Below are 24,866 nucleotides of genomic sequence, written 5' to 3'. Positions count from 1 at the left end.
AAACAAAACATGTGGTCAGATGTCAAGTCATCAGAATAAATAGAAGTAAAGCTAGATGCACATCATTGACAAAATAAATAGAATAGTAAATACGTACAAGTAAAATAGAGTAATAAAGCTGTACAAACATATATACAGGTGTTGTAGGGAGGGGAAGGAGATGGGGAGGGGGAGAGGGAAAAGGGGGCTCAGCCTGGGAAGGACTCCTGGAGGAGGTGAGCTCTCAGTAGGGCTTTGAAGGAAGAAAGAGAGCTAGCTTTGCGGATGTGCGGAGGGAGGGCATTCCAGGCAAGGGGGAGGACGTGGGCCGGGGGTCGACGGCAGGACAGATGAGAACAAGGCACAGTGAGGAGGTTAGCAGCAGAGGAGCGGAAGGTGAGGGCTGGGCTGTAGAAGGAGAGAAGGGAGGTGAGGTAGGAGGGGGCGAGGTGATTGAGAGCCTTGAAGCCGAGAGTGAGGAGTTTTTGCTTGATGCGTAGGTTGACTGGTAGCCACTGGAGATCCCCTCTCCATCGCCCTGACTCACTCCCTTTGCTCTACAACCCTCCCCGCCCCACAGCACTTGTATATGTGTGTACATATTTATAATTTTATTTATTTATATTAATGATATGTATATATATAATTCTATTTATTTATATTGATGCTATTAATGCCTGTTTACTTGTTTTGGTACCTGTCTCCCTCATCTAGACTGTGAGCTTATTATAGTGCTCTGCATACAGTAAGTACTCAATAAATATGATTGATTGATCAATTAAGTAATCTGCCTGAGATCAAGCTATCCATCAATGATTCATTCATTCAATAGATTATGGGTCTGGGAGTCAGAAGGATCTGGATTCTCATCCCAGCTCTGCCACTTGTCTGCTGTGTGACCTTGGGCAAGTCACTTAATTTCTCTGTGCTTCAGTTACCTCATCTGTAAAATAGAGATTAAGATCATGAGCCCCCTGTGGGACCTGGACTGTGTCCGAACATATTAGCATTTTTCCTGGGAACTTGGTGGCAATAGCCAAGGTGTTTGGAGGATGGATGTTCACATTTTAAATGATGGAAATAAAGGTGCCTGTAATTTACTGAAGGTCTGTCTCCCCCAAAAGACTGTAAAGTCCTAGAGGACAGGTATTAGTCTACCAACTCTGTTGTATTGTACTCTCCCAAGCAGTTAGTGCTATGCACACAGTGAAGCTCTCGGTAAATACTATTGATTGATCAAGTGCCATATCCATACCAGACAGGGGACAAACTAGCTAAAAACCAAACTGCCTGGTATAAAACTGGACAAGTGGCCACCTCATGCCAATCATTCTCCCAAAATTACTACAGTGTGTAGATCACTGAACTGAGACCTACTATGCAGAGCACTTGATAGGTGCTCAATAAATACAGTTGTTGATCCCCACATTGCCCCAGACCTTTTCCCTGGTAGATTGTAATCCTAGATATTCAGCCTTGCATATTCAGCCCCATTCCTCTCTTTTCTATTCTGAGGCCATCAGTCAACCAATCAATCAGTGGTATTGATTGAGCACTTACTATCTGCAGAGCACTGGTCTATGTGCTTGGGAGAGCACCATTCAACAGAACAGTGCTCAGTGCTTAGAACAGTGCTCAGGGCTTAGAACAGTGCTCAGAGCTTAGAACAGTGCTTTGCACATAGTAAGCGCTTAATAAATGCCATTATTATTATTATTATAATTAGCAGACACTTTCCCTGCCCAAAATGAGCTTACAGTCTAGAGGGCCATTCCTGGAGAAGCAAGATGGCCTACTGAAAGGGATACGGGTTCGGGAGACAAGAGACCTGGGTTCTCACCCCTTCTGTGTGTCCTTGGGCAAGTCACTTAACTACTGTGTGCCTCAGTTTCCTCAGTTACCATAATAGTTTACCATATTCATTCATTCATTCAACGTATTTATTAAGCACTTACTGTGTGCAGAGCACTGTACCAAGCGCTTGGGAAGTACAAGTAGGCAACATATAGAGATGGTCCCTACCCACTGTTCTAACCACTGGGATAGATGCAAGGTAATGAGGTTGGACACAGTCCCTGTGCCACACAGGGCTCACGGTCTTACTCCCGATTTTACAGATGAGGTAACTGAGGCACAGAGAAGTTAAATGACTTGTCCAGGGACACACAGCCGACAAGTGGCCGAGCTGGGATTAGAACCCACTCCCTTCCGACTCCCAGGCCGGTGTGCTACCCACTAGGCCGTGCTGCTTCTCCTCTGCGAAGTGAGGATGAAATTCCCACTCCCTCTCCTCCTCAGACGCTGCCTGAGAAGCAGCGTGGCTCAGTGGAAGGAGCACGGGCTTTGGAGTCATTGGTCATGGGTTCAACCTCGTCTCCGCCTATTGTCAGCTGTGTGACTTTGGGAGAGTCGCTGATCTTCTCCGTGCTTCAGTTACCTCATCTGTAAAATGGGGATTAAGATTGTGAGCCCCCTGTGGGACAACCTGATCACCTTGTAACCTCCCCAGCGCTTAGGACAGTGCTTTGCACATAGTAAGCGCTTAATAAATAATAATAATAATAATAATAATAATAATGGCATTTGTTAAGCGCTTACTATGTGCAAAGCACTGTTCTAAGCGCTGGGGGGGGGTACAATGTGATCAAGTTGTCCCACGTGGGGCGCACAGTCTTAATCCCCATTTTTACAATAAATGCCATCATCATTATTATTATTATTAGACTGCGTGGGACCGGAGCTGTGTGACTTTGGGAGAGTCGCTGATCTTCTCCGTGCTTCAGTTACCTCATCTGTAAAATGGGGATTAAGATTGTGAGCCCCCTGGGGGACAACCTGATCACCTTGTAACCTCCCCAGCGCTTAGGACAGTGCTTTGCACATAGTAAGCGCTTAATAAATGCCATCATCATTATTATTACTTTTAGACTGCGTGGGACCGGAGCTGTGTCACGATCGGTTTACATGATGACAATTCCCCCCAGCGCCTAGTGGGATGCCCGGCCCCTAGTCCGCGTTTCACGATACCGTAATTACCATTACTATCGTAATAGTAATTAGTAGTAATAGTAATAGTAGTAAGCGACCTTCCTTATAGTGCCCCCCAACCCCCTTCCCGGTCCTGTCCTGACTGACTACCCCACCCCCCACCCCGGGAAAAAGGCCCTTGTTATCACCAAGTTACATTAACGACAACCTCATTCGCACCTACTCAGCCTTCCTGTCCCGCCATCGACCCCCGGCCCACGTCCTCCCCCGGGCCTGGAATGCCCTCCTTCGGCCCATCCATCAAGCTAGCTCTCTTCCTCCCTTCAAGGCCCTACTGAGAACTCATCTCCTCCAGGAGGCCTTCCCAGACTGAGCCCCTTCCTTCCTCACCCCCTCGTCCCCCCTCCATCCCCCGCATCTTACCTCCTTCTCTTCCCCACAGCAACTGTATATGTGTATATATGTTTGTACATATTTATTACTCTATTTATTTATTTTACTTGTACCTATCTATTCTATTTATTTTATTCTGTTAGTATGTTTGGTTTTGTTCTCTGTCTCCCCCTTCTAGACTGTGAGCCCACTGTTGGGTAGGGACTGTCTCTATATGTTGCCAGCTTGGACTTCCCAAGCGCTTAGTACAGTGCTCTGCACACAGTAAGCGCTCAATAAATACGATTGATTGATTGATTGACTGTTGCCGCGCACGCAGAGCGCCCAGCCCCGGGGGACCTTGGGAAACGTAGTCCCGGCCGTTGGCCCTGCCCAGGCGGGCGCGGCCGGGCTGGACTACGATTCCCGGCGTGCCTTGCGGTGGGGGGGGCGCGAGCGGAGGAGGCGCGTGCCCGAGCCGCTGGGTGGTCGCGGAGGAGGCGCGGGTCCCGCAGAAGAGCGGCGTGGGTCGCCATGGACGGTTCGGGCAAAGAGCGGGAGGCCGTCCAGCTGATGGCGGAGGCCGAGAAGAGAGTGAAGTCGTCCCACTCGTTCTTGAGGGGGCTGTTTGGGTGAGCGCTAGCCTACCGGCCTTTTCTCCGCCCCGATCGATCTGTCTACATCTATTGATCTCCCCGACCCTTCCCCATCTCCGCGCCCTGTTCTGCCTTAGCCCCCTTCCTCCATCCCCTGTCATCTGCCATGTCCCACCGGTGGCACCCCCACCCCTGCTCTGGACATCACCGCTCCCCACCAGATTGCCTCCCGCCCGCGCCCCCCACGCCCCCTCTCCGGTCTCTCTCGCTCTTGTCCTCGTCTCGCCCGCCTCCCCCAGCCCCCCCACCCCGCCTCCTCCTTCCCCCATCCTCCCCCTTTCCTCCTCCTCCTCCCCTGCCTCCACCGCCTCCCCCTGCCTCCTCCTCCGCCTCCCCCTGCCTCCTCCTCCACCTCCCCCGCCTCCTCCTCCTCCCCTGCGTCCACCTCCCCTTGTCTCTTAAGCCTCCCCTTGCCTCTTCCTCCCCCTGCCTCCCTCCCCCTTCCCCTGCCTCCCTCCTCCTCCCCCTGCCTCCCTCCTTCTCCTGCCTCCTCCTCCTCCCTGCCTCCCTCCTCCTTCTCCTGCCTCCTCCTCCCCCTGCCTCCTCCTTTTCCTCCGCCTCCCCTGCCTCCTCCGCCTCCTCCTTTCCCGGCTTTCTTCTCCTTCCTTCTCCTCCCCCCTCCTTCCCCCGCCTCCTCCCCCTCCCCCTGCCTCCCTCCTCCTTCCCTTGCCTTCCTCCTCCTTCCCCTGCCGCCTCCTCCTCCTCCCCCCTTACTTCTTCTCCCCCTCCCCGCCCTCCTCCTCCCTCCCTCCCTCCCACCCTTCTCCTCTTTCCCCCACCTCCTCATCCTCCCCCAACCTACTTCTCCTCCCTCCTCCTCCTGCCTCTTCATCCTCCCCCTGCCTCCTTATCCTGCCCCCCTGCCTCATCCTCCCCCTCCCGCCTCATCCTCCCCCTTCCGTCAACTCATCCTCCCCCCATCAACTCATCCTTCCCCCCCGTCAACTCATCCTCCCCCCACCTCCTCATCCTCCCCATGCCTACTTTTCCCTCTGCCACCTCCTCTCCCCCTGCCACCTCCTCTCCCCCTGCCACCTCCTCTCCCCCTGCCTCTCCTCCTCTCCCCCTGCCTCTCCTCCTGCCTCTCCTCCTCTTCCCCTGCCTCTCCTCTTCTCCCCCTACCTCCTCCTCCTCCTCCTCTCCCCCCCACCGCCTCCTCCTCTTCTCCCTCCTGCCTCCTTCTCCCCCTCCGCCCCCTTGTCCTCCTCCCCATCTTTCTCCCCCCCCCCTCCCCGCCGCTTCCAGTTCCACCACCACATCTCCTGCCACCTCCACTCCCCACTTCCTCATTTTCCCAGGCCTACCCCCCAGATTCCCTTGCCCCTGAAATTGGGTACCTTTGACCCTACCTCCTTCCGTTTTCCCCACCCTGCTTCCTCACTCTTCCCAATCTCTTTTCCCTGGGCCCTGTTTCCCAAAGCCTGACACCCCCAAATGGGGGTCCTTGGTGTCCCTGTAAACCCAGTGATTATTGTACCCATGGCTCCAACCTCCCTCCCTGCTCAGGCTGGGGCAGGGATGGACCTGGGCCTGCCAGAGACCCAGCTGGATGAGATCGAGGGCCTTGTATTCATTCATTAATTCAATCGTATTTATTGAGCGCTTACTGTGTGTAGAGCACTGTACTAAGCGCTTGGGAAGTACAAGGTGGCAGCATAGAGAGACGGTCCCTACCCAACAGTGGGCTCACAGTCTAGAAGGGGAAGACAGACAACGAAACAAAACATGTGGACAGGAATCAAGTCATCAGAATAAATAGAGATAAAGCTAGATGCACATCATTAACAAAATTAATAGAATAGTAAAAATATACAAGTAAAATGAGTAATAAATCTGTACAAACATATACAGGTGCTGTAGGGAAGGGAAGGAGGTAGGGTGGGGGTGATGGGGAGGAGGAGAGGAAAAAGGGGGCTCAGTCTGGGAAGGCCTCCTGGAGAAGGTGAGCTCTCAGTAGGGCTTTGATGGGAAGAAGAGAGCTAGCTTGGCAGATGTGTGGAGGGAGGGCATTCCAGGCCAGGAGGAGGACGTGGGCTGGGGGTCGACGGCAGGACGGGCGAGAACGAGGTACAGTGAGGAGGTTAGGGGCAGAGGAGTGGAGGGTGCGGGCTGGGTTGTAGAAGGAGAGACGGGAGGTGAGGTAGGAGGGGGCGAGGTGATGGACAGCCTTGAAGCCGAGAGTGAGGAGTTTTTGCTTGATGCGTAGGTTGACTGGCAGCCACTGGAGATTTTTGAGGAGGGCAGTAACGTGCCCAGAGCATTTATGCACAAAGATGATCCGGGCAGCAGCGTGAAGTATAGACTGAAGTGGGAAGAGACAGGAGGATGGGAGATTAGAGAGGAGGCTGATGCAGTAATCCAGTCGGGATAGGATGAGAGATTGAACCAGTAAGGTAGAGGTTTGAATGGAGAGGAAAGGGTGGATCTTGGCGATGTTGAGGAGGTGAGGTCGGCAGGTTTTGGTGACAGATTGGATGTGTGGGGTGAATGAGAGAGGGGAGTCAAGGATGACACCAAGGTTGCGGGTGTCTAGACTGTGACCCCGTTGTTGAGTAGGGACCGTCTCTATATGTTGCCAACTTGTACTTCCCAAGTGCTTAGTAGAGTGCTCTAAACACAGTAAGTGCTCGATAAATATGACTGAATGAATGAATAAATGAATGAATGAGGGCCTGGGCCAGCAGGAAGGACAAGAGAGGATATTGGCGTCTGTGACCTGGCAAAGGCTGGGCATCTGGAGGGTGGAGGGTGAAGAGATTGCACCGAACAGATGGGAGCAAAGTGTGTCTGCCTAGGCCTTGGACCTCAGGAGAGGAGGACAGATGTCTTTGTCCTTACCAGCTGTCATTGCTGACTTCACCTGTCCCTGGAGTGTGGAATTTGGGTAGTGCTGTCTTGTGGGCTGTAATATGGGGCCTTGTCTTCTTTGGGGCTATTGAGGGGAGTGGGATTATTTTTAATATTCCAGTGTATAAAACAGTTGCAAAAAAATGACTGTTACACTCCCAAGGCAGGGTATACCAGGAAGAGGCTGTAGTTTTATTTTAATTTTGTAGTCCAGATTTCATGTGCGATTGCAGGGGTTTACTGTTAGGCACTTTGGCTCCTGCTTCTGGGGAATAGCATCAGATGTACAGATGAGAAATCTGTGATTTCTCTTTTGAATACCTTTCGTGTGCTAATCGTACTAGCCAGAACATGTCCTTACATGATCTGGAATAACGTAATCTGGGTCTTCAGTATTTACTGGCTTCCTATCGGTCATTTCCTAATTTCAGGAGCCTACCCGGAAACTAAAAGCATCCTAACCCTCGAATAAGGGTTACCAAATCTTTAAAATAGGATCCTTTAAAAAATTGGGCAGTGGGTAGCAGCATATCACCAAGCCATTGAAGTGTAAATAGTGGAAGAGCTAGGAAGATGGAAAACAGTGCCTGCTGCCGGATGATTTTGGTGCTGTTGACTTTATGAATGATTCAGCTGTTTAGGAGAGGAAAAGGTGAAGTTGAATCCTCTTTCTGGTAAAGGTAGAAAAAATCTTCGAAGTAGGGAAGACTGGTCAACCCATAATTCCAGAAATTCTTTCAAAATGTACACCCTGCAAAATTACTGTGCATGTTCCATGATAAAATTTATCTCTGAACTGAGTCTGCACTCTTGACTGGAGGAAGGCCTATGTAGCATTTACCTTTGCAGATGTTATTTTCTTTTAACCATACGGTAAAACCATCAGCATTATAGTTTGCAGATTGATTTTGTAATTTCAGTACAGCAATATTTCTGCTCATATTTTAGCACTTAGAACAGTGCTTTGTAAATGCCATAAAAATATTTTTAATGTACTGTACGTGTTTTTGTATAAATGCAAGGCTTTGAATATTTCCTGCAGAACGTTTATTGAACTCTGTTTGAATTTTTTTTATTGTACTAAATTCCAGCTATTTGCCAGGCATTGTACTAAGCGCTGGGATAGATACAAGCAAATCAAGTTGGACACAGTCCATGTCCCACATGGGGCTCGCAGTCTTAATCACCATTGTACAGATGAGGTAACTGGGGCACAGCAAAGTTAAGTGATTTACCCAGGGTCACACAGCAGACAAGTGGTGCAAGTGGAATTAGTCCCAGGTATTTCTGAGTCCTTGGCTCATTCTCTATCCACGTGGCCACACTGCTTCTCATGGTGCCTTCCAGAACTTAAAATTGTACTTCCTGACCTATGAATTAGTTTTTATTTAAATAACTTAATTCACTGTGTCCCCGGAGAATAGCTTTAATGCTATGAACACCTTGGGAAATGGCAGTGATTTGTTTCCAGTAGCTGCTATTACATTCCAGGTATTTACAAATACTCTGCAGTGATTATGAAGCAGCGTGGCTTAGTGGAAAGAGCACAGGCTTGGGAGTTAGAGGTCATGGGTTCTAATCCCGGCCCTGCCACTTGTCTGCTGTGTGGCATTGGGCAAACCACTTAATTTCTCTGTACTTCAGTTATCTCATCTATAAAATGGGGATGAAGATTGTGAGCCTCATGTGGGACAACCTGATTACCGTGTATCCACCCCAGTGCTTAGAACAGTGCTTGGCACATAGTGAGGGCTTAACAAATATTAATATTATAATTCTTATGTAAGAAGTTTGATGAGCTTTTTTCCTGATTTCTAGGGAGTCTAGACTCTTTCCCTCATCCGGATTCTAGTCCATGCTTACCTTTTTGCAAGTCTCTGGGAATTTTATGGATTACCTTTGTTAGGATGGAGTCTATTTTTACAACATGAATCACATGCCTCCTGATTGGAAACCAAAATGATTTTTTACTATCTGTGACAGGAAACATGTTGAGAACGTAGAATTCAGTATTTTCAAGCATTTGCTTTAGAACAATCCTGTGATTTTTTTTTTCCCCATGATGTCGGATTTGTTCAAAAACTTTGTTTATATAGTTATAGATTAGCAAAATTTGATTGGATTTAAGTTCACAGAAAATGCCTCAGCAAATGAGGGACTTTTGAGTAGCCCTATTGTTTTTAGGGGAAGATAAATTAGCAGGTGTTTATCCTTTCCCTACCCAAGCCCCAAGCCCCCCATCCATTCATTACTGTACCCCACCTACACACATATCTACACCTTCCCATGTATGCTCATCCATTTTTTCTTTCCCCTCTCCCCACCACACCCCCTACACACACCCTCCCTCTCAATGCTCTTCCCTGACACACCCTTAAGTGGCCTTTGGTGTCAAAGTTGTTGCTTCTGATAGTGAAATGTGCAGTGTGTGTATTGATCAATGCATGTCTGACAAACCCTTCCAAGTCATTTGGTTATGAAGAATACACCTTGCCGCATAATTACATTCGTTACCCACATTGCCCACCACAGTGGTATTTCTTTCTCCTTCAGTGTCTCAGTTGGACCGAAGTCTCTGTTCTAAGACAGTCACTCCTTTTCTAATTACTCTTCTCCAAGCTGAACTATATATTAATCAATCAATCGTATTTATTGAGCACTTACTGTGTGCAGAGCACTGTACTAAGCGCTTGGGAAGAACAAGTCGGCAACACATAGAGACAGTCCCTACCCAACAGCGGGCTCACAGTCTAGAAGGGGGAGACAGAACAAAACCAAACATACTAACAAAATAAAATAAATAGAATAGATATGTACAAGTAAGATAAATAAATAGAGTAATAAATATGTACAAACATATATACATATATTCTGGTGCTGTGGGGAAGGGAAGGAGGTAAGATGGGGGGATGGAGAGGGGGACGAGGGGGAGAGGAAGGAAGGGGCTCAGTCTGGGAAGGCCTCCTGGAGGAGGTGAGCTCTCAGTAGGGCCTTGAAAGGAAGAAGAGAGCTAGCTTTGTGGATGGGCAAAGGGAGGGCATTCCAGGCCCGGGGGATGACGTGGGCCGGGGGTCGATGGCAGGACAGGCGAGAACGAGGAACGGTGAGGAGATTAGCGGCAGAGGAGCGGAGGGTGCAGGGTGGGCTGTAGAAGGAGAGAAGGGAGGTGAGGTAGGAGGGGGCGAGGTGATGGAGAGCCTTGAAGCCGAGGGTGAGGAGTTTCTGCCTGATGCACAGATTGATTGGTAGCCACTGGAGATTTTTGAGGAGGGGAGTAACATGCCCAGAGCGTTTCTGGACAAAGACAATCCGGGCAGCAGCATGAAGTATGGATTGAAGTGGGGAGAGACACGAGGATGGGAGATCAGAGAGAAGGCTGATGCAGTAGTCCAGACGGGATAGGATGAGAGCTTGAACGAGCAGGGTAGCGGTTTGGATGGAGAGGAAAGGGTGGATCTTGGCAGTGTTGCAGAGCTGAGACCGGCAGGTTTTGGTGACGGCTTGGATGTGAGGGGTGAATGAGAGAGCGGAGTCGAGGATGACACCAAGGTTGCGGGCTTGTGAGACGGGAAGGATGGTAGTGCCGTCAACAGAGATGGGAAAGTCAGGAAGAGGGCAGGGTTTGGGAGGGAGGACAAGGAGTTCAGTCTTGGACATGTTTAGTTTTAGGTGGCGGGCAGACATCCAGATGGAGATGTCCTGAAGGCAGGAGGAGATGCGACCCTGGAGAGAGGGGGAGAGAGCAGGGGCTTACTGGAACCAGTAAGGAAAAACAAAGGAAACGTGATACATACTTGTTCTCACGAAGACCACGACCAGACTTTTTTTGAAGTTTAGTGTCCAATCTGAAAAGTAAGGGTGAGAATATACTTGGGCTTTAGGTTCTAGAGTTTGGGATACATTTCTCACTTCCAGTCCCCAAGCCAGTCACTGTTGTCTCCACTGTGTGCCACTTCAGTCTGATGTCTTTGCGTCATGTAGACTTCTCCCTATGGCAACTCCAGGGGGTTGCTAGGAAACCACAGCCTCAGTGATGCCCAAACCCATTACAGGAAGTTGTTCATCTTTTAAAATGTGCATTATCTACCAATATTATTACTGATAGCCAAATACTGTATTTCTTGTTTTGAAAGAATTTAAGGGAGCAATAATTTGGCAACCTCAAAAAAAGTGTGATAAAAGGCCAGGTAGTTAGCTGTCTTGCATAGTCATTAATTCATAATTTATTAGACACTATTTGATGTGTTTTTTGAGAATTGAATTCAGGTGGACACTGAACCCTTTATTGGCCTGAGTTTTGATTTTTAGGAAAGAAATATTTTTGGTATGAGACTTTTGCCTGAATGTATTTGTTCTTTGTACTGCCTTTCCTTAAATTGGGGAAAATTCAAACTCCACATAGGTTTCTTTACAGAATTTTGATTTTTCCAAAGTTCTTTTCTTTTGTCTCTTAAATCAGTAAATTAATTTCTGATTAGTAAATTGGTTACATAATTGTGATTTGACAGTTCAACTTGGGTAAAGAATAGTCAATTAAGGAATAGTTTGTCTTTTATATACAGTGGGACTCTCCATGAAGGACATCATATATAGAAATTTCACTTTTGAGTGTACCCAGTTTCATCCTGTGAGGCACTATCAAGAAATGTTAATGGTTTACCATTTTTAATGAAATTAGCCAAAGGACCAGTGCTTCTTGCATGGGAGTGAAAGTAAAGGGTTGTGCTTTGAGATGAATGGGCATAGTCAGAGGCAGATTAAAGTAAACACCCTGAATCAAAGATGCAGGCCTGAGTGCCGATATTCTAACCTTGAAATGGAGCAGCAGCGATGGCAGGAGGTAGAGAAACAACAGTAACAATAGCACTCTTTGTGACAGTTTGCATTGCCGAGAATTCCCATTGTGGATACCATAGGAGGCTCCTCTGGCTGGAATTGCAGTAACTGTGGAGGCACCAAACTTTTCTTTTCACTTACCTTTCTCGCTGTTGCTGCCAGATTCACTCTGTAGAGGGCTTTCCACCATTTCTAATAGCCCTCCCACCATCCACCCCACATTCCTAGCCATCCCAGCCAATTTTTGCCAGCGTTCAGGCCTTGCCGATGGCTGCCCAATTCCTCACCTCTGCCAGCTCACGTAGATCCCTCAATGGGATTTCCCAGGCAAACTAAGCATTTGAAGTTGGCGACACTTGCACTTTCCATTCATACATTTTTACTCATTGATCTCTCTCTATATAAAGATAATAATGGTGTGTACTGACAGATATTTGAGGGCTGTCATCCCTGGTTTGCCTTTTGAAGAAAAGAGATTTGAAATGTTCTTTGTGATTTAAAAAAAACTATATACTTTGGAAAGCCTGTCAAAACATACTGTTGTAAAATATTCCACAGTCTGTAAATCATAAGCTTCTGAAGCAGATTATTTTGAATTTAAAGCAAGAATATTTGATCTAATCATTTGTAACCCTGGGTGAACTATCCTTTAAGGGGTCATTAAAGGATAATGTGTTCTATTGCAGTGGTATAGCTCTTTCTGTAGCTGTCTTCATTTAATTTGATTTATTTCTATAATTTTAGTTTTTTGGTTTTTTGAGAACTGTAAAACAGACATTATGTAAAGGTTTGAGTGTGACTCTCTGGCCCCCAGATCCATTATCACACTACGGGGAGTCGTGAAGGGAAGTGTAAATCCCCTTGGCCTCCACTTATGTCTGAACTAGACATAATCCCACTTACATCCCAGAACTGCTGCCGGACACCTGCAGGCTGCACCCCTGCATTCTATAACAAAGTCTGAACTAGATCCCTTCTCTTCAGGCCAAGTCAGCTCCCTTCCAGTCTCCCTGTTCAAGCTGGACTGGCCCCAAGATAATGGGAGACATGGCTTTGGACACCACCAGTTGCCTGAGCTATTCAGGAGGCTCGGAGCTGGTGACCCAGAAAATTGACTGATTGACTTACTTCAGCAGTGTAGTCCAATGGATAGAGCACAGGCCTGAGAGTCAGAAGAACCTGGGTTCTAATCCTGGCTCCCCTGTTTGTTGTGTGACCTTGAGGAAGTCACTTAACTTCTCTGTGCCTCAGTTATCTCATCTGTAAAATGGGAATTAAGACTGTGAGTCCCATGTGGGAAAGAGACAGTGTCCAACCTGATTACTTTTTATCTACCCCAGTGCTTAGAATAGTGCTTGACGCAAAGGAAGTGCTTAACTAGTAGTAGTAGTAGTAGTAGTAGTAGTAGTTTGTTTTGCATAGGAGCTGTTGTGTACTAGGTGATTTTCTGATATTTTCTCTCTGAATATCTCCATGAAAACTGATCAAGAGAACTGGTAGAAAGAGTGAGCTCATACTTTTCAATTTCCCTTTTGAATGCAGCCACAGTTTTCCAAATGAGGTGCTTTTAGAGACCAGAGGGGCATTAAGTGGACCTATATCATCTGGCTTCATTGTTAATTAATGTTTATGCAGATCTAGGTCTACTGTAGTAATTCATGTTCACTGTTAAGTACTTAGCAGTGCTTTGTGACAAATGAAAATCTCAGAATCAGCTTCTCATCATCAGGCTCCACAGTTTATTTTTCAGTATGGAAGATAGTCCTAGAATAGAACTGATGATTACTGAGTTCTTGTTCTGGCCCTGGCTCGCTCTGTGGACTCTCTCTTGTTCATGCTATTCCCTGCACCAGGAACCCCCTCCCACTCCCCAATCTACCACCAAGTCCTCACTAGACCACAGCTCTCCCCATTTTCAAAGCCGTCCTAAAATCCGACCCCTCAAGAAAGCCCTTCCAAATAAATTCCCCAAACACCAAGGCATATCAATCCAGTGGTCACCTTTAGCAAGTATGAATTTATACCCATATTCAGTTATTTATTCAGCTATTTCATCCTGACAAATTTATGTGACCCTCTGCAATGTTCTTATTCTCTCTCCTGCTTTCACTATTTGTAAATAATTTATGTCTGCCTGCCTACCCCATTAAGTCCCTTGAGGGCAGGGACTGTGCTTTTTACTTCTGGTGTACTTTCAGGCACTTAGTACAGTTCTCCACATATAGTAGATGCTCAACAAATATGACTGGTCGAGTCTCTTCACCACTCTGACCCCTCAGTCTCATCGCCTACCCCCTTGCCCACTTCCACTCTCTGCCTGAAACTCCCTCCCCTTTTGTAGCTGACAGACCATCGCTATTCCCCATCATCAAAGCCAAAATCACATGTTCTCCAATCCCCGTCCAGTCCCCCATTTCACTACCATATTTGTGTTCCCATTATTATTATTATTATCATCATTATTAATAAGTGCTTGCTACATGCTAAGCACTGGGGTAGATACAGAATAAACAGATTGTACACAATCCCTATCGCATATGGCGATCTCAAACTAAATAAGAAGTGTAGGGTTTAATTCCCATTTTACAGATGAGGGAACTGAGGCACTGAGAAGTTAAGTGACTTGCCCAAGGTCACACAGCAGGCAAGTTTCAGAGCCAGTATTAGAACCCAGGACATCTGACTCCTAGGCCCGTGCTCTTTACACTAAGCCACGGTGTTTCTGATAGGTGTGTACCCCTTAAGGACTTTGCTACTCACCCCACCCCCAAAAGCTCTTATATACATAGCTTTATTCTCTGCCATTTCCTCTTTCTGCATTTTATCTTAATGTCAGTCTGCTCCTCTAGCCTGTTAGCACCTTGTGGGTAAGGATCAGTTATGTCTCCTCCCTTATATCGTACTCTCCCGAATGCCCATAATCTAGGGTCCTTATTACCTCTAGTAGGGTTAGATTTGGCCCCTTTCACTGATACAATTGTGACAGGTGTGCTTCAGAGCCTCTTTCAGGGGTGGGCAATTAATTTGGCTTATGAACCGTTTACCATATTTTTTTAAGTAACTGTGGGCCAGCTGAAATGCAGAGCAGGGAGGGGGATTGAACCCTCCGAAGCAGCTACTTGGATGGACCCCTCACTTCCTCAGCCATGAATCCTTTCTGTCTGCAAGCCAACTGTGTAGGAGAGAAGTGAGGTGAGGTAGGAGTGGGCAGGGTGATGGATTGCTTTAACACTAATGGTGAGGAGGTTTTTTTTGATATGGAGATGGATAGGCAACCATTAGAGATTTTTGAGGAGGGGGTTGATATGTCCTGATTGTTTCTGTAGAAAGATGATCTGGTTAATGGAGTGAAGTGTGGACTGGAGTGGGGAGAGGCAGGAGGTTGGTAGGTCTACAAGGGGTTTGATGCAGTAATCTAGGCGGGAGAGGATGAGTGCTTGTATTAACGTGGTAGCAGTTTGGATGGAGAGGAAAGGGCAGATTTTAGCCATGTTGTGAAGGTGGGACCGACAGGATTTGGTGATGGATTGAATATGTGGGTTGAATGAGAGAGGTGTCAAGCCCGCACCTTCTGCTCTTCTGCTGCTATCCTCCTCACTGTGCCTCGTTCTCGCCTGTCCCGCCGTCGACCCCCGGTCCACGTTCTCCCCCTGGCCTGGAGTGCCCTCTCATCGCACAGCCGCCATACTCGCTCTCTTCCTCCCTTCAAAGCCCTACTGAGAGCTCACCTCCTCCAGGAGGCCTTCCCAACCTGAGCCCCCTTTTTCCCCTCCTCCTCCCCATCCCCCCTGCCCTATCTCCTTCCCCTCCTCATAGCACCTGTATATATATATGTCTTCTAGACTGTGAGCCAGCTGTTGGGTAGGGACCATCTCTATATGTTGCCCATTTGTACTTCCCAAGCACTTAGTACAGTGCTCTGCACACCGTAAGCGCTCAATAAATACAATTGAATGAATATGTTTGTACAGATTTATTACTCTATTTTACTTGTACATATTTACTATTCTATTTATTTTGTTAATGATGTGCATCTAGCTTTATTTCTATTTATTCTGATGACTTGAAACCTCTCCACATGTTTTGTTTTGTTGTCTGTCTCCCCCTTCTAGACTGTGAGCCCGTTGCTGGGTAGGGACCATCTCTATATGTTGCCAACCTGTACTTCCCAAGCACTTAGTACAGTGCTGTGCACACAATAAGCGCTCAGTAAATACGATTGAATGAATGAATGAATAAAGTTGTCCCCATTCTTTCTACCAGCCATTTTACAATGCTTGCTGGCGGGCACGGAGGGACTGATTGAGGGAATGTGTACGACTCCATGCAAATCATCACCACTTCTGCAAAAACAACTCAAGTGCACGTGCTACTTCTTTTTAATGGCATTTGTTAAGCACTTGCTATGTGCTGGGGTAGTTACAAAACAATCACGTTGTACACAGTCTATGTCGGTAAGTGCTCCATAAATACGATTGAATGAATAAATGTCCCACATGGGTTCACAGTCTTAATCCTCACTTTACAGTCGAGGTAACTGAGGCACAGAGAAGTGAAGTGACTTGCCTGAGGTCACACAGCAGACAAATGGCACAGCTGGGATTAGAACCTAGGTCCTTTGACTCCCTGGTCTGCTCTCTATCCATTAGGCCACACAGCTTTTCTACTGGCAGTAAGACATTCCTTTCTCCTCTTAGCCCTGCTCAAATAACACTGGTTCGCCTGAATGGCAAGTTAGAAGAGCTCATCTCCTACTGAGAACTCACCTCCTCCAGGAGGCCTTCCCAGACTGAACCCCCTTTTCCCTCTCCTCCTCCTCATCCCCCCCACCCTACCTCCTTCCCCTCCCTACAGCACCTATATATATGTTTGTACAGATTTATTACTCTGTTTTACTTGTACATATTTACTATTCTATTTATTTTGTTAATGATGTGCATCTAGCTTTATTTCTATTTATTCTGATGACTTGAAACCTCTCCACATGTTTTGTTTTGTTGTCTGTCTCCCCCTTCTAGACTGTGAGCCTGCTGTTGGGTAGGGACCGTCTCTATATGTTGCCAACTTGTACTTCCCAAGCGCTTAGTACAGTGCACTGCACACAGTAAGCGCTCAATAAATATGATTGAATGAATGAATGAATGAATGAAATGGTGCACTACTACATTTTCATGGACAAAGTTGCACAAGTGTGGCATAGCTAAAGTCAACACAGCATGTTGTATCAGGAAACAAAAAAAACCCTCTCCTTAAGCTGGTATGTGATAGGTATGTAACTTCCAGACTTTTCGAATTAAAGCATGCTAGCCCTCCTGGATATTTTCTATTTAAAATATTCTGTTGTGTGAACTGTCAAGACTGTTAGGTTATTTGGAGAGTTAGTGATTTCAAGATCAAGGTGACTCATCTGCTTACAGTATCCTCTGAGCCTTGAGTTTCTGGGATGTGCTTCACACACGAAATTCCCTCATGACCAGAAAGCTGGCTACAACTGTCAGAGTAATTGTGGCATCAAGAAGGGTGGCATGGTTTGGGGTACTGTGGGCCCCAAGACTTGGAACTTTGAATGTTTGGCCATTTCAGCCCAAATTTACTTCAAGCCCAGTTGATCTTGGCAGACCTGTCCTGGTACTCGTTGGTCAGTGGAAAGAGCACGGGCTTTGGAGTCAGAGGTCATGCGTTCAAATCCCAGCTCTGCCAACTGTCAGCTTTGTGACTTCGGGCAAGTCACTTAACTTCTCTGTGCTTCAGTTTACCTCATCTGTAAAATGGGGATTAAAACTGTGAGCCCCCCGTGGGACAACCTTGTAACCTCCCCAGCTTTGCACATAGTAAATGCTTAACAAATACCATTATTACTATCATCATTATTATTATTATTATTATTATTACTACTCAGGTAGAATGATTTGTCTCCCCAGCTCAGCAAGACTGGTGAACAAACAGCCTGCAAGTTTCCGGGGACCATTTTTGTCTGTATAAATTCATAGCCTTCAACCTGAGAGGTGGAGGGTAAGGCTATTTTCAAATCCCCAATATCATGTAAAAAATGGCACATAACATCCACCTGTTTTTAGGAACTGTATTAAATATCAATCAAATTTATTGAACACTTACTGTGTGCAGAGTGCTGACTAAGCACTTGGAAGAGTGCAGTATAGCAGAGCTGGTAGACGTGCTTCTTGCCCACAGTGAGCATACAATGTAGAAGGGGAGACAGACATTAATATAAATAAATTATGGATAGGTACATAAGTGCTGTGGGGCTGAGAGAAAGGGTGAAGAAAGGGTGCAAATCCAAGTGCAAATATTGGCTGAATAAACCAAACATGAGTCCATAGATCTCTATTACCTTTTCAAAGATGACACCACTGACTGCAAAATTTACCTCAGGGTACATACGTGGCTGAAGAGGCCAATGCACAACCCACATCACTGCCTGCACACACAAAGAAAGACCTTTGGGCCGTCATTTCTCATTCCATCCCCTGGTGCTGTTTTCACTGTTTCCTACATATGAAACTTGTGCTCAAAAAGCAGTTCCTTTTTTGATTGCAGTGTGGCAGTTGATTCCCACCTTTCACCTGGGATTTAGCCTTGTTTTACTGTAGCATTAAAAAGTTAGCTTTGACATCCTTGCTTTGCTTCCCAATTTCAGCTCACCATTTAGTAACTGTTTGGGTATCCTGCTGTTGTCCATTCTGCTGTGTGACCTTGGGCAAGTCACTTAACTTCTCTGGGCCTCAGTTACTTCATCCATAAAATAGGGATTGAGACTGTGAGTCCCGCATGGTACGGGGGACTGTGTCCAACACAATTTGCTGTATCCTCCCCAGTGCTTAGTTCAGTGCCCAGCATAGAGTATGTGCTTAACAAATACCACAGTTATTATTATTACTTGCATGCCCCACCCAGTTCAGCGGTGTGGAGATGAACTTCACTGCTATGAGAAAGAATAAATTCCAGAGCTGCTTCATCATCTTCATCAGTGGTATTTATTGAACCCTTACTGTGTGCAGAGCAATGTACTAAGCTCTTAGGAGAGTACAACACAACAGAGTTGGTAAACACGTTCATTCCCCGCCCACAACTAGCTTTCATTCTAGCTTCATTGCTTGTGATCCTGCCTTAGCATTTGATAATGAGTATCATCAATGGCATTTATTGGGCACTTACTCTGTGCAAAGCACTGTACTAAGCACTTGGGTAGAAGAGAGGGCAGAGTTAAAGCATGCAAGCATTAACTTGAAGTGGATGAAGCCAACATACATGATGTTTATATTTCTGCCAGTAGTGCTCAGCAGCTTGAGCACAAGAGCGAAGGAGGCCGACTGTGCAGGTGATCCAGGGTTGTGGGTTAGTGGTACGAGATTGACAGAGGGATAGGGGAGCAAGTGAATTGAGTTCAGTAGAGAGGGTGGTGTTGAGAACGTCTGTTTGGTCATCACGAGAGAGTAGTTTGGATATAGAGGCTAAATGGGGCTTCATGAGTTGAGAAAATTGGTTGGTATCCAAAGATAGGATGTCTCTGGAAGGGGGGAATAATAGAGATTTATGGGGAGGAGGTGTGTGGGAGAGGAGGCAAGTGAGGAGGTTGTGGTCAGGTAGAGGAGTTTCAGAGTTGGTGAGGGTAGAGATTATGTAGTAGTTGGAGATGATGAGATTGAGTGTGTGTCCAAGTTGGGAAGTGGGTGAGGTGGGGAGGAGCAGGAGGTCAGTGGAATTGAGGAGTGATACAACAGAAGGTCATCAGGTACATCCTTGTGGATATTGAAGTCCCCAAGGATAAATATGGGCATGGAGAAAGTGAGAAAGGAATCAAAATCGTTAAAGTTGGAGGTAGGACCTGGGAGGTAGTAGATGACAGTTACTAGATTCTGGAGTAGGTGGTAGAGGCGGACAATATGGGCTTCAAAGGAAGGGAAAGAAAGGGATGGGAGAGGAAGAAGGGTGCGAAAGTGGCACTGGAGCACGAGAAAGAGACCAGCTCCTCCTCCTTTCCTAGTGAGTCTGGGGGAGTGGAAGAAGAAGAGGCCCCATCTGGAGAGAGCCACAGGGGGAGATCACATCATCTGGAGAGAGCCAGATTTCAGTGATGGTGAGGAGGAGGAGGGACCTGGACAGGAACAGGTAAAGGATGAAGGGAAGATTCCCCTTGATGAAGTGGGGGTTCCACAGGCCACATTTGGCAGAAGCTGTGGAAGGGTTAGCAAGGGAGGGGACAGAATGAGGGGTGGGGAGGGTTTGGGTGGGTGTGAATTGGCAGGGGCCAGCGCGGGGGGAGAGGGATGAGGGGTGGCAGTGGGACAGGAGGACAAGGATGGGTTGGGGAGGATGGATGAGGGTAGCCCAAGGGGTGGGAAGGAGTTGAATGGGAGCGAGTTGATGGGGGCCCACGCAGGGGGAGAGGGGGACAAGGGGTGGAGCTGGGACAGAGGCATTACAGGGATGGGGTGGGGAGGAGGAGTGAAGGCGATGTGAAGGAAGGAGTTGAATGGGCAGGGATAGTGAAGTGGGAGAAGAGGATTGGGATGGGCTGACAGGCTGATGGATTGGAGAGTCATGGTGGGGTCTGTGAAGTAAGGAGAGGTTATGGAGAGGATCAGCTTAATCAGGTGATACCCAGAGGTGATGGTTGAATTGTCCTTGGGCCATTGAGGGTGAAAAGGCCCTTGACTAGGGGAGCCCTGGGGACATAGTGAATCGTCCTGGTGCTTGGGGAATGAAGAGTTCAGTGTGTTAAAGAATTCTGAGGAGATGGTTGAATTTTCCTAGGGGTCTTATGTAGATAGGTATATGTATATATACACACATATAAATGTATATCTATAAACTATATATTGCAGATTTTTCATATTAATATATGTCTCCCCCTATAGACTACAAGTTTGTGGTGGGCAGGAAGCATGTCAGCCAACTTTGTTGTATTGTACTCTCCCAAGAGTTTAGAACAGTACTCTGAACACAGTAAGCACTCAGTAAATACTTTTGATGATCATCATCATGTCTGCTGTGATCTGAAACCACACAAAAATTCTGGGAGCATCTGGTTACAAATAAGTTTTCGGGAGTTGACCTGGTACTCTGACTGTAGGATATGGCCAGCAATGTAGCATATGAGATTCTTGTATAAATTCCCATACTCTGATCTTTTATCTTAATAATAATAGCAATAACTGTGGTGTCTTTTGAGCACTTATGAGCCAAGCATTGTCCTAAGTGCAGGGGTAGATACAAGATAATCATGTTGGACACAGTCCCTGTCCCACATGGGGCTCACAGTCTTAATCCCCATTTTTCAGATGAGGGAACTGAACCACAGAGAAGTGAAGTGACTTCCCCAAGATCACGCCGCAGACATGTGGCAGAGCCAGGATTAGAACCCACATATAATAATAATAATTATGATATTTGTTAAGCACTTACTATGTGCCAAGCACTGGTCTGAGTGCTGGGGTAGATACAAGGTAATCAGGTTGTCCCACGTGGGGCTCACAGTCTTATTCGCTCACAGTCTTATTCCCCATTTTACAGATGAGGGAACTGAGCCACAGAGAAGTGAAGTGACTTGCCCAAGGTCACACAGAAGACAAGTGGCAGAGCCAGGATTAGAATCCACATCCTCTGGACTTCCAGCCTGTGCTCTTTCCACTAGGCCACACTGCTTTCTTCTTTAGAATGGTGACATCTTGGAAGTCCTGTGGTATCAGAGTTTCAAATGTTTAGAATGAGCTCATGTAAGATACCCCCTCTACGCTTGTAAATAATTCACAGTGGCAGGACACTTTGTTCTTGGCTCTGAGTGCTGCTGCAGCTCCGTCAAACACTGGGCCAAGCGCCGCGTCTTTGCATGTTGGATGGTTTCTCTATTTCAGAGGACCTCATCTCTAGTAGTAGAAGGTGGTTCCACAACAGATTGGGGCATTTTGTGCTACTGCCTGTTAACCAGGTGAAATCCTTAAAGATGATGCAACGAATGAGCCGTTTATAGAGGCTCCTGACGGATCGTGTTCATAGTTGAAATTACTTGGTCTCCCAATCTTTCTACCAGGAGGCAGCTCTGGGGAAGAGGGAGGTGGGATTTTCCATGAAGCTCCAGAGGACAAAGAGACTCAGACTGATTGTGGACACGCGGATAATGGAGGGGCTGTGCTTGCAGGGAGAGTACTGTCCATCGGATGATGCGCTCATATGTGGTGTCCTCCACAACCAAAGTGGCTCCGTCCCAGCTTTCCCTTTGTATCCGCCAGGACCACCAGGGGCAGAGAGGAGGTGGAGGAGCTTTGTGGTTGAAGAGGGACACCTGTGTACGATTTCCCCCGCTGGACCAGGGGACCCAAGAGGAGACGGAGGGGCTGTGTGGGTGAAGGAGTACTGTCTGTATGTGTGATTTCCTCTTTTGGACAGAGGGACAGAGAGGAGGCAGAGGGGCTATGTGAGTGAAGGGGGGGGGCCATCGGTGCCCAAGGTTCCCACCCCCGGATCAGGGACCAGAAGAGAAGGTGGAGGGGCTGTGTGGATGAAGGAGTCAAGAAGTCCTGGGTTCTAATCCCAGCTTTGCCTCTTGCTTGCTGGGTGACCTTGGGCAAGTCACTTAATTTCACTGTGCCTCAGTTTCTTCAAGTGTAAAATGGGGTTTAAATACCTGTTCTCCCTCCTCCTTAGGCTGTGAGCACCTTGCAGAACAGGGACTGGGCCTGATCTGATTGTATTGTATCTACCCCGAGCACCTAGCACTGTGCTTGGCACATAATAAGCGTTTAACAAATAGCACCACCATTATTATTTTATTATTGTTATTATCATCATTATTATTATTTTTAGATTTTTCCCTCAGTATGTCTCTTGAGTCTCGACAAGTTGCTAACCAGATTTCCGGCTCCAAACAACCCTGTCTTTCTGAGTCCTTGAGCTTCTTGTGGGCAGGGATTGTCACTCTTTATTGCTGTATTGTACTTTCCCAAGAACTTAGTACAGTGTTCTGGGAAGGAAGGAAGGGAAAGGGAAGGGGAAAGGGAAAGGAAGGGAAAGGAAACGAAAGGATGGACCGACATTTGGGGAGTGGGACTATTCCACTAACATTGAGATGCTGAAAAGTGGTTTACTGTGTGAGGATTTGAGTAAAGGTGAAACTTGCTGCAGGAAAATCATCTTCATAAATCGTGGCCACTTTGTGTGATAAATCTGGTTCCCATTGCAGTAAAAATCCCAACTTAACCTTTTTTTTAATATTCTTTTTCAGAGGAAATACAAGAGTAGAAGAGGCTTGTGAAATGTACACCAGAGCTGCAAACATGTTTAAGATGGCTAAAAACTGGAGTGGTAAGTATAGGGTGGCTTGTTTTCAAAGAATTTGGGACAAATCTAAAAGAATGTGGATTCATTCATTCAATCTTATTTGAGTGCTTACTGTGTGCACAGCACTGTACTAAGGTCTTGGAAAGTATAATTCAGCAATAAAGACAATCCCTGCCCACACCATGCTTACAGTCTAGAATGTGGATAATGACAGTGTACTGTGTGCCCCAGAGAAGCAGGGGCTTTGCATAAATAAACTCAAAGTTCCACTGTGATAGGAACCAGAGAAGTGCACATGGTTACATAGGTTGGCTACATGGTATGTAGCATGGGAAATAGGTTTGGCAGGAATTAGCAGGTGAACAATAATGAACAGATAAAAAGAACCCTATTAACTCTTAACGTAGGTTTCAGGATTCTGGAGCGCAGAGATAATGCCTATTCAATACTGTAAATCCCCCTAGTACAGTGTCTTGATGTCGGGTTCCTTGATGATGTTATTTAATGTTGATGAGAAGAAAAATTAATTGGATTTTAGAATCATGGGAATAACTTTTACTTCTTGAACTTTTTTACATTTAAGCCATGCTGGTATATTGAACTTGTATATTAGGAGAATACAGATAGGGGAAAAATGGAAAATGAGTGTGTGTTGATGGACCGAGCTGAGAAAGAACAAGGTCAAGGAGAAAGAGGACAAGAACAAGGAGAACCAGCCCAGAACTGGGAGTCAGGAGTATTCTGACATCATTATTTGCCTGCTCTGTGGCTTTGGGGAAGTCATTGAATTTCTCTGTGCCTTAATTTCCTCAATGGTTAAATGTCGATTAAAATACCTGTTCTCCCCTTTATTAAAGAAATGGTATTTGTTAGGCCTTTACAGAAGGCGGAGCCAAGATTAGAACCCAGGTCCTTTGTCTCCCAGGCCTGTGCTTTTTCCACTGGGCTGTGCTTCTCCCGCCCTCTCAGACTTGGGAGCCCCATGTGGGACAGGGACTATATATGATCTGATTGTATTTTATCTACCCCAGCTCCTAGCACAGTATTTGGCCCAGGGAGTTTAAGAAATATCACAATTATTATTATTATTATTCCTCACTCTGGTACTGTGCCATCATTGTGAGCCAATATGAGGCACTGCTCCTTTATTCATCTCCCTTCTCTGCCCTCCATAACCCACCTCTAATCCCTCTCTTGATCCTCCATAAAACAAACTCCTATTTTGGCTAACTTTATTACCCTCCGAAGCGCTGAGGACAATGCTGTGTCATAGTTGAGATGTTGATCATGATGCGTGGCATAGTAGCAAGAGCCCGGGCTTGGGAGTCAGAGGTCGTGGGTTCTAATTCTGGCTCCGCCACTTGCCAGCTGTGTGACTTTGGGTAAGTCACTTCACTTCTCTGTGCCTCGATTACCTCATCTGTAAAATGGGAGTGAAGACTGTGAGCTCCATGTGGGACAACCTGATTACCTTGTATCTACTCCAGTGCTTAGAACAGTGCCTGGTACATAGTAAGCACTTAACAAATACCATTATTGTTATTATTATCATCGTTATTATTATTATCATCATCGTGATGACCTTCACTTTTGTTTAGAGAGTAGTCCTTATTTTTCCCAGAAGTTTCTCTCATTTATAATCTAATATCTATGGATTTTGGGCAGTCCTTGCAGGCATAGTGTTTCAAAGACAGTTCATGACTTTTTGCATAAATTGCAAACTTTCAGGAAATGTTAGCATGTCTGCAACAATTTTCTGTTCAAGCAACAAAGCTTCAAATGATGTTGTTTTTAGAGGGATATATGAGCCTCTGTTTTGAGGCCTAAATATCTGTGCTTTGTCACCAGGACTCCCAGCTAAGTCCTGCAGATGGTTGATTACTACATGGT

The 24,866-nt window shown here is 46.5% G+C and overlaps 1 protein-coding gene across 1 annotated transcript in view; it reads left to right on the top strand.

Annotated features, from left to right (window-relative positions):
- The first annotated feature begins 3,811 nt into the window (after nt 1-3,811).
- NAPB (NSF attachment protein beta) overlaps nt 3,812-24,866 on the top strand; it is a 44,413-nt gene continuing 23,358 nt past the window's right edge. Inside the window, exons 1-2 of the mRNA XM_038757674.1 lie at nt 3,812-3,971; nt 22,921-23,000. Coding sequence (XP_038613602.1) covers nt 3,874-3,971; nt 22,921-23,000 — 178 coding nt within the window. The 5' untranslated portion in view covers nt 3,812-3,873. The remainder of the gene's footprint in view (nt 3,972-22,920; nt 23,001-24,866) is intronic.

Source organism: Tachyglossus aculeatus, chromosome 1 (genome assembly GCF_015852505.1).
Source record: "Tachyglossus aculeatus isolate mTacAcu1 chromosome 1, mTacAcu1.pri, whole genome shotgun sequence".
NCBI classification, from domain to species: domain Eukaryota; kingdom Metazoa; phylum Chordata; class Mammalia; order Monotremata; family Tachyglossidae; genus Tachyglossus; species Tachyglossus aculeatus.
The sequence above is the reverse complement of the archived record's forward strand: the minus strand, read 5'-3'. Positions and strand labels throughout refer to the sequence as shown.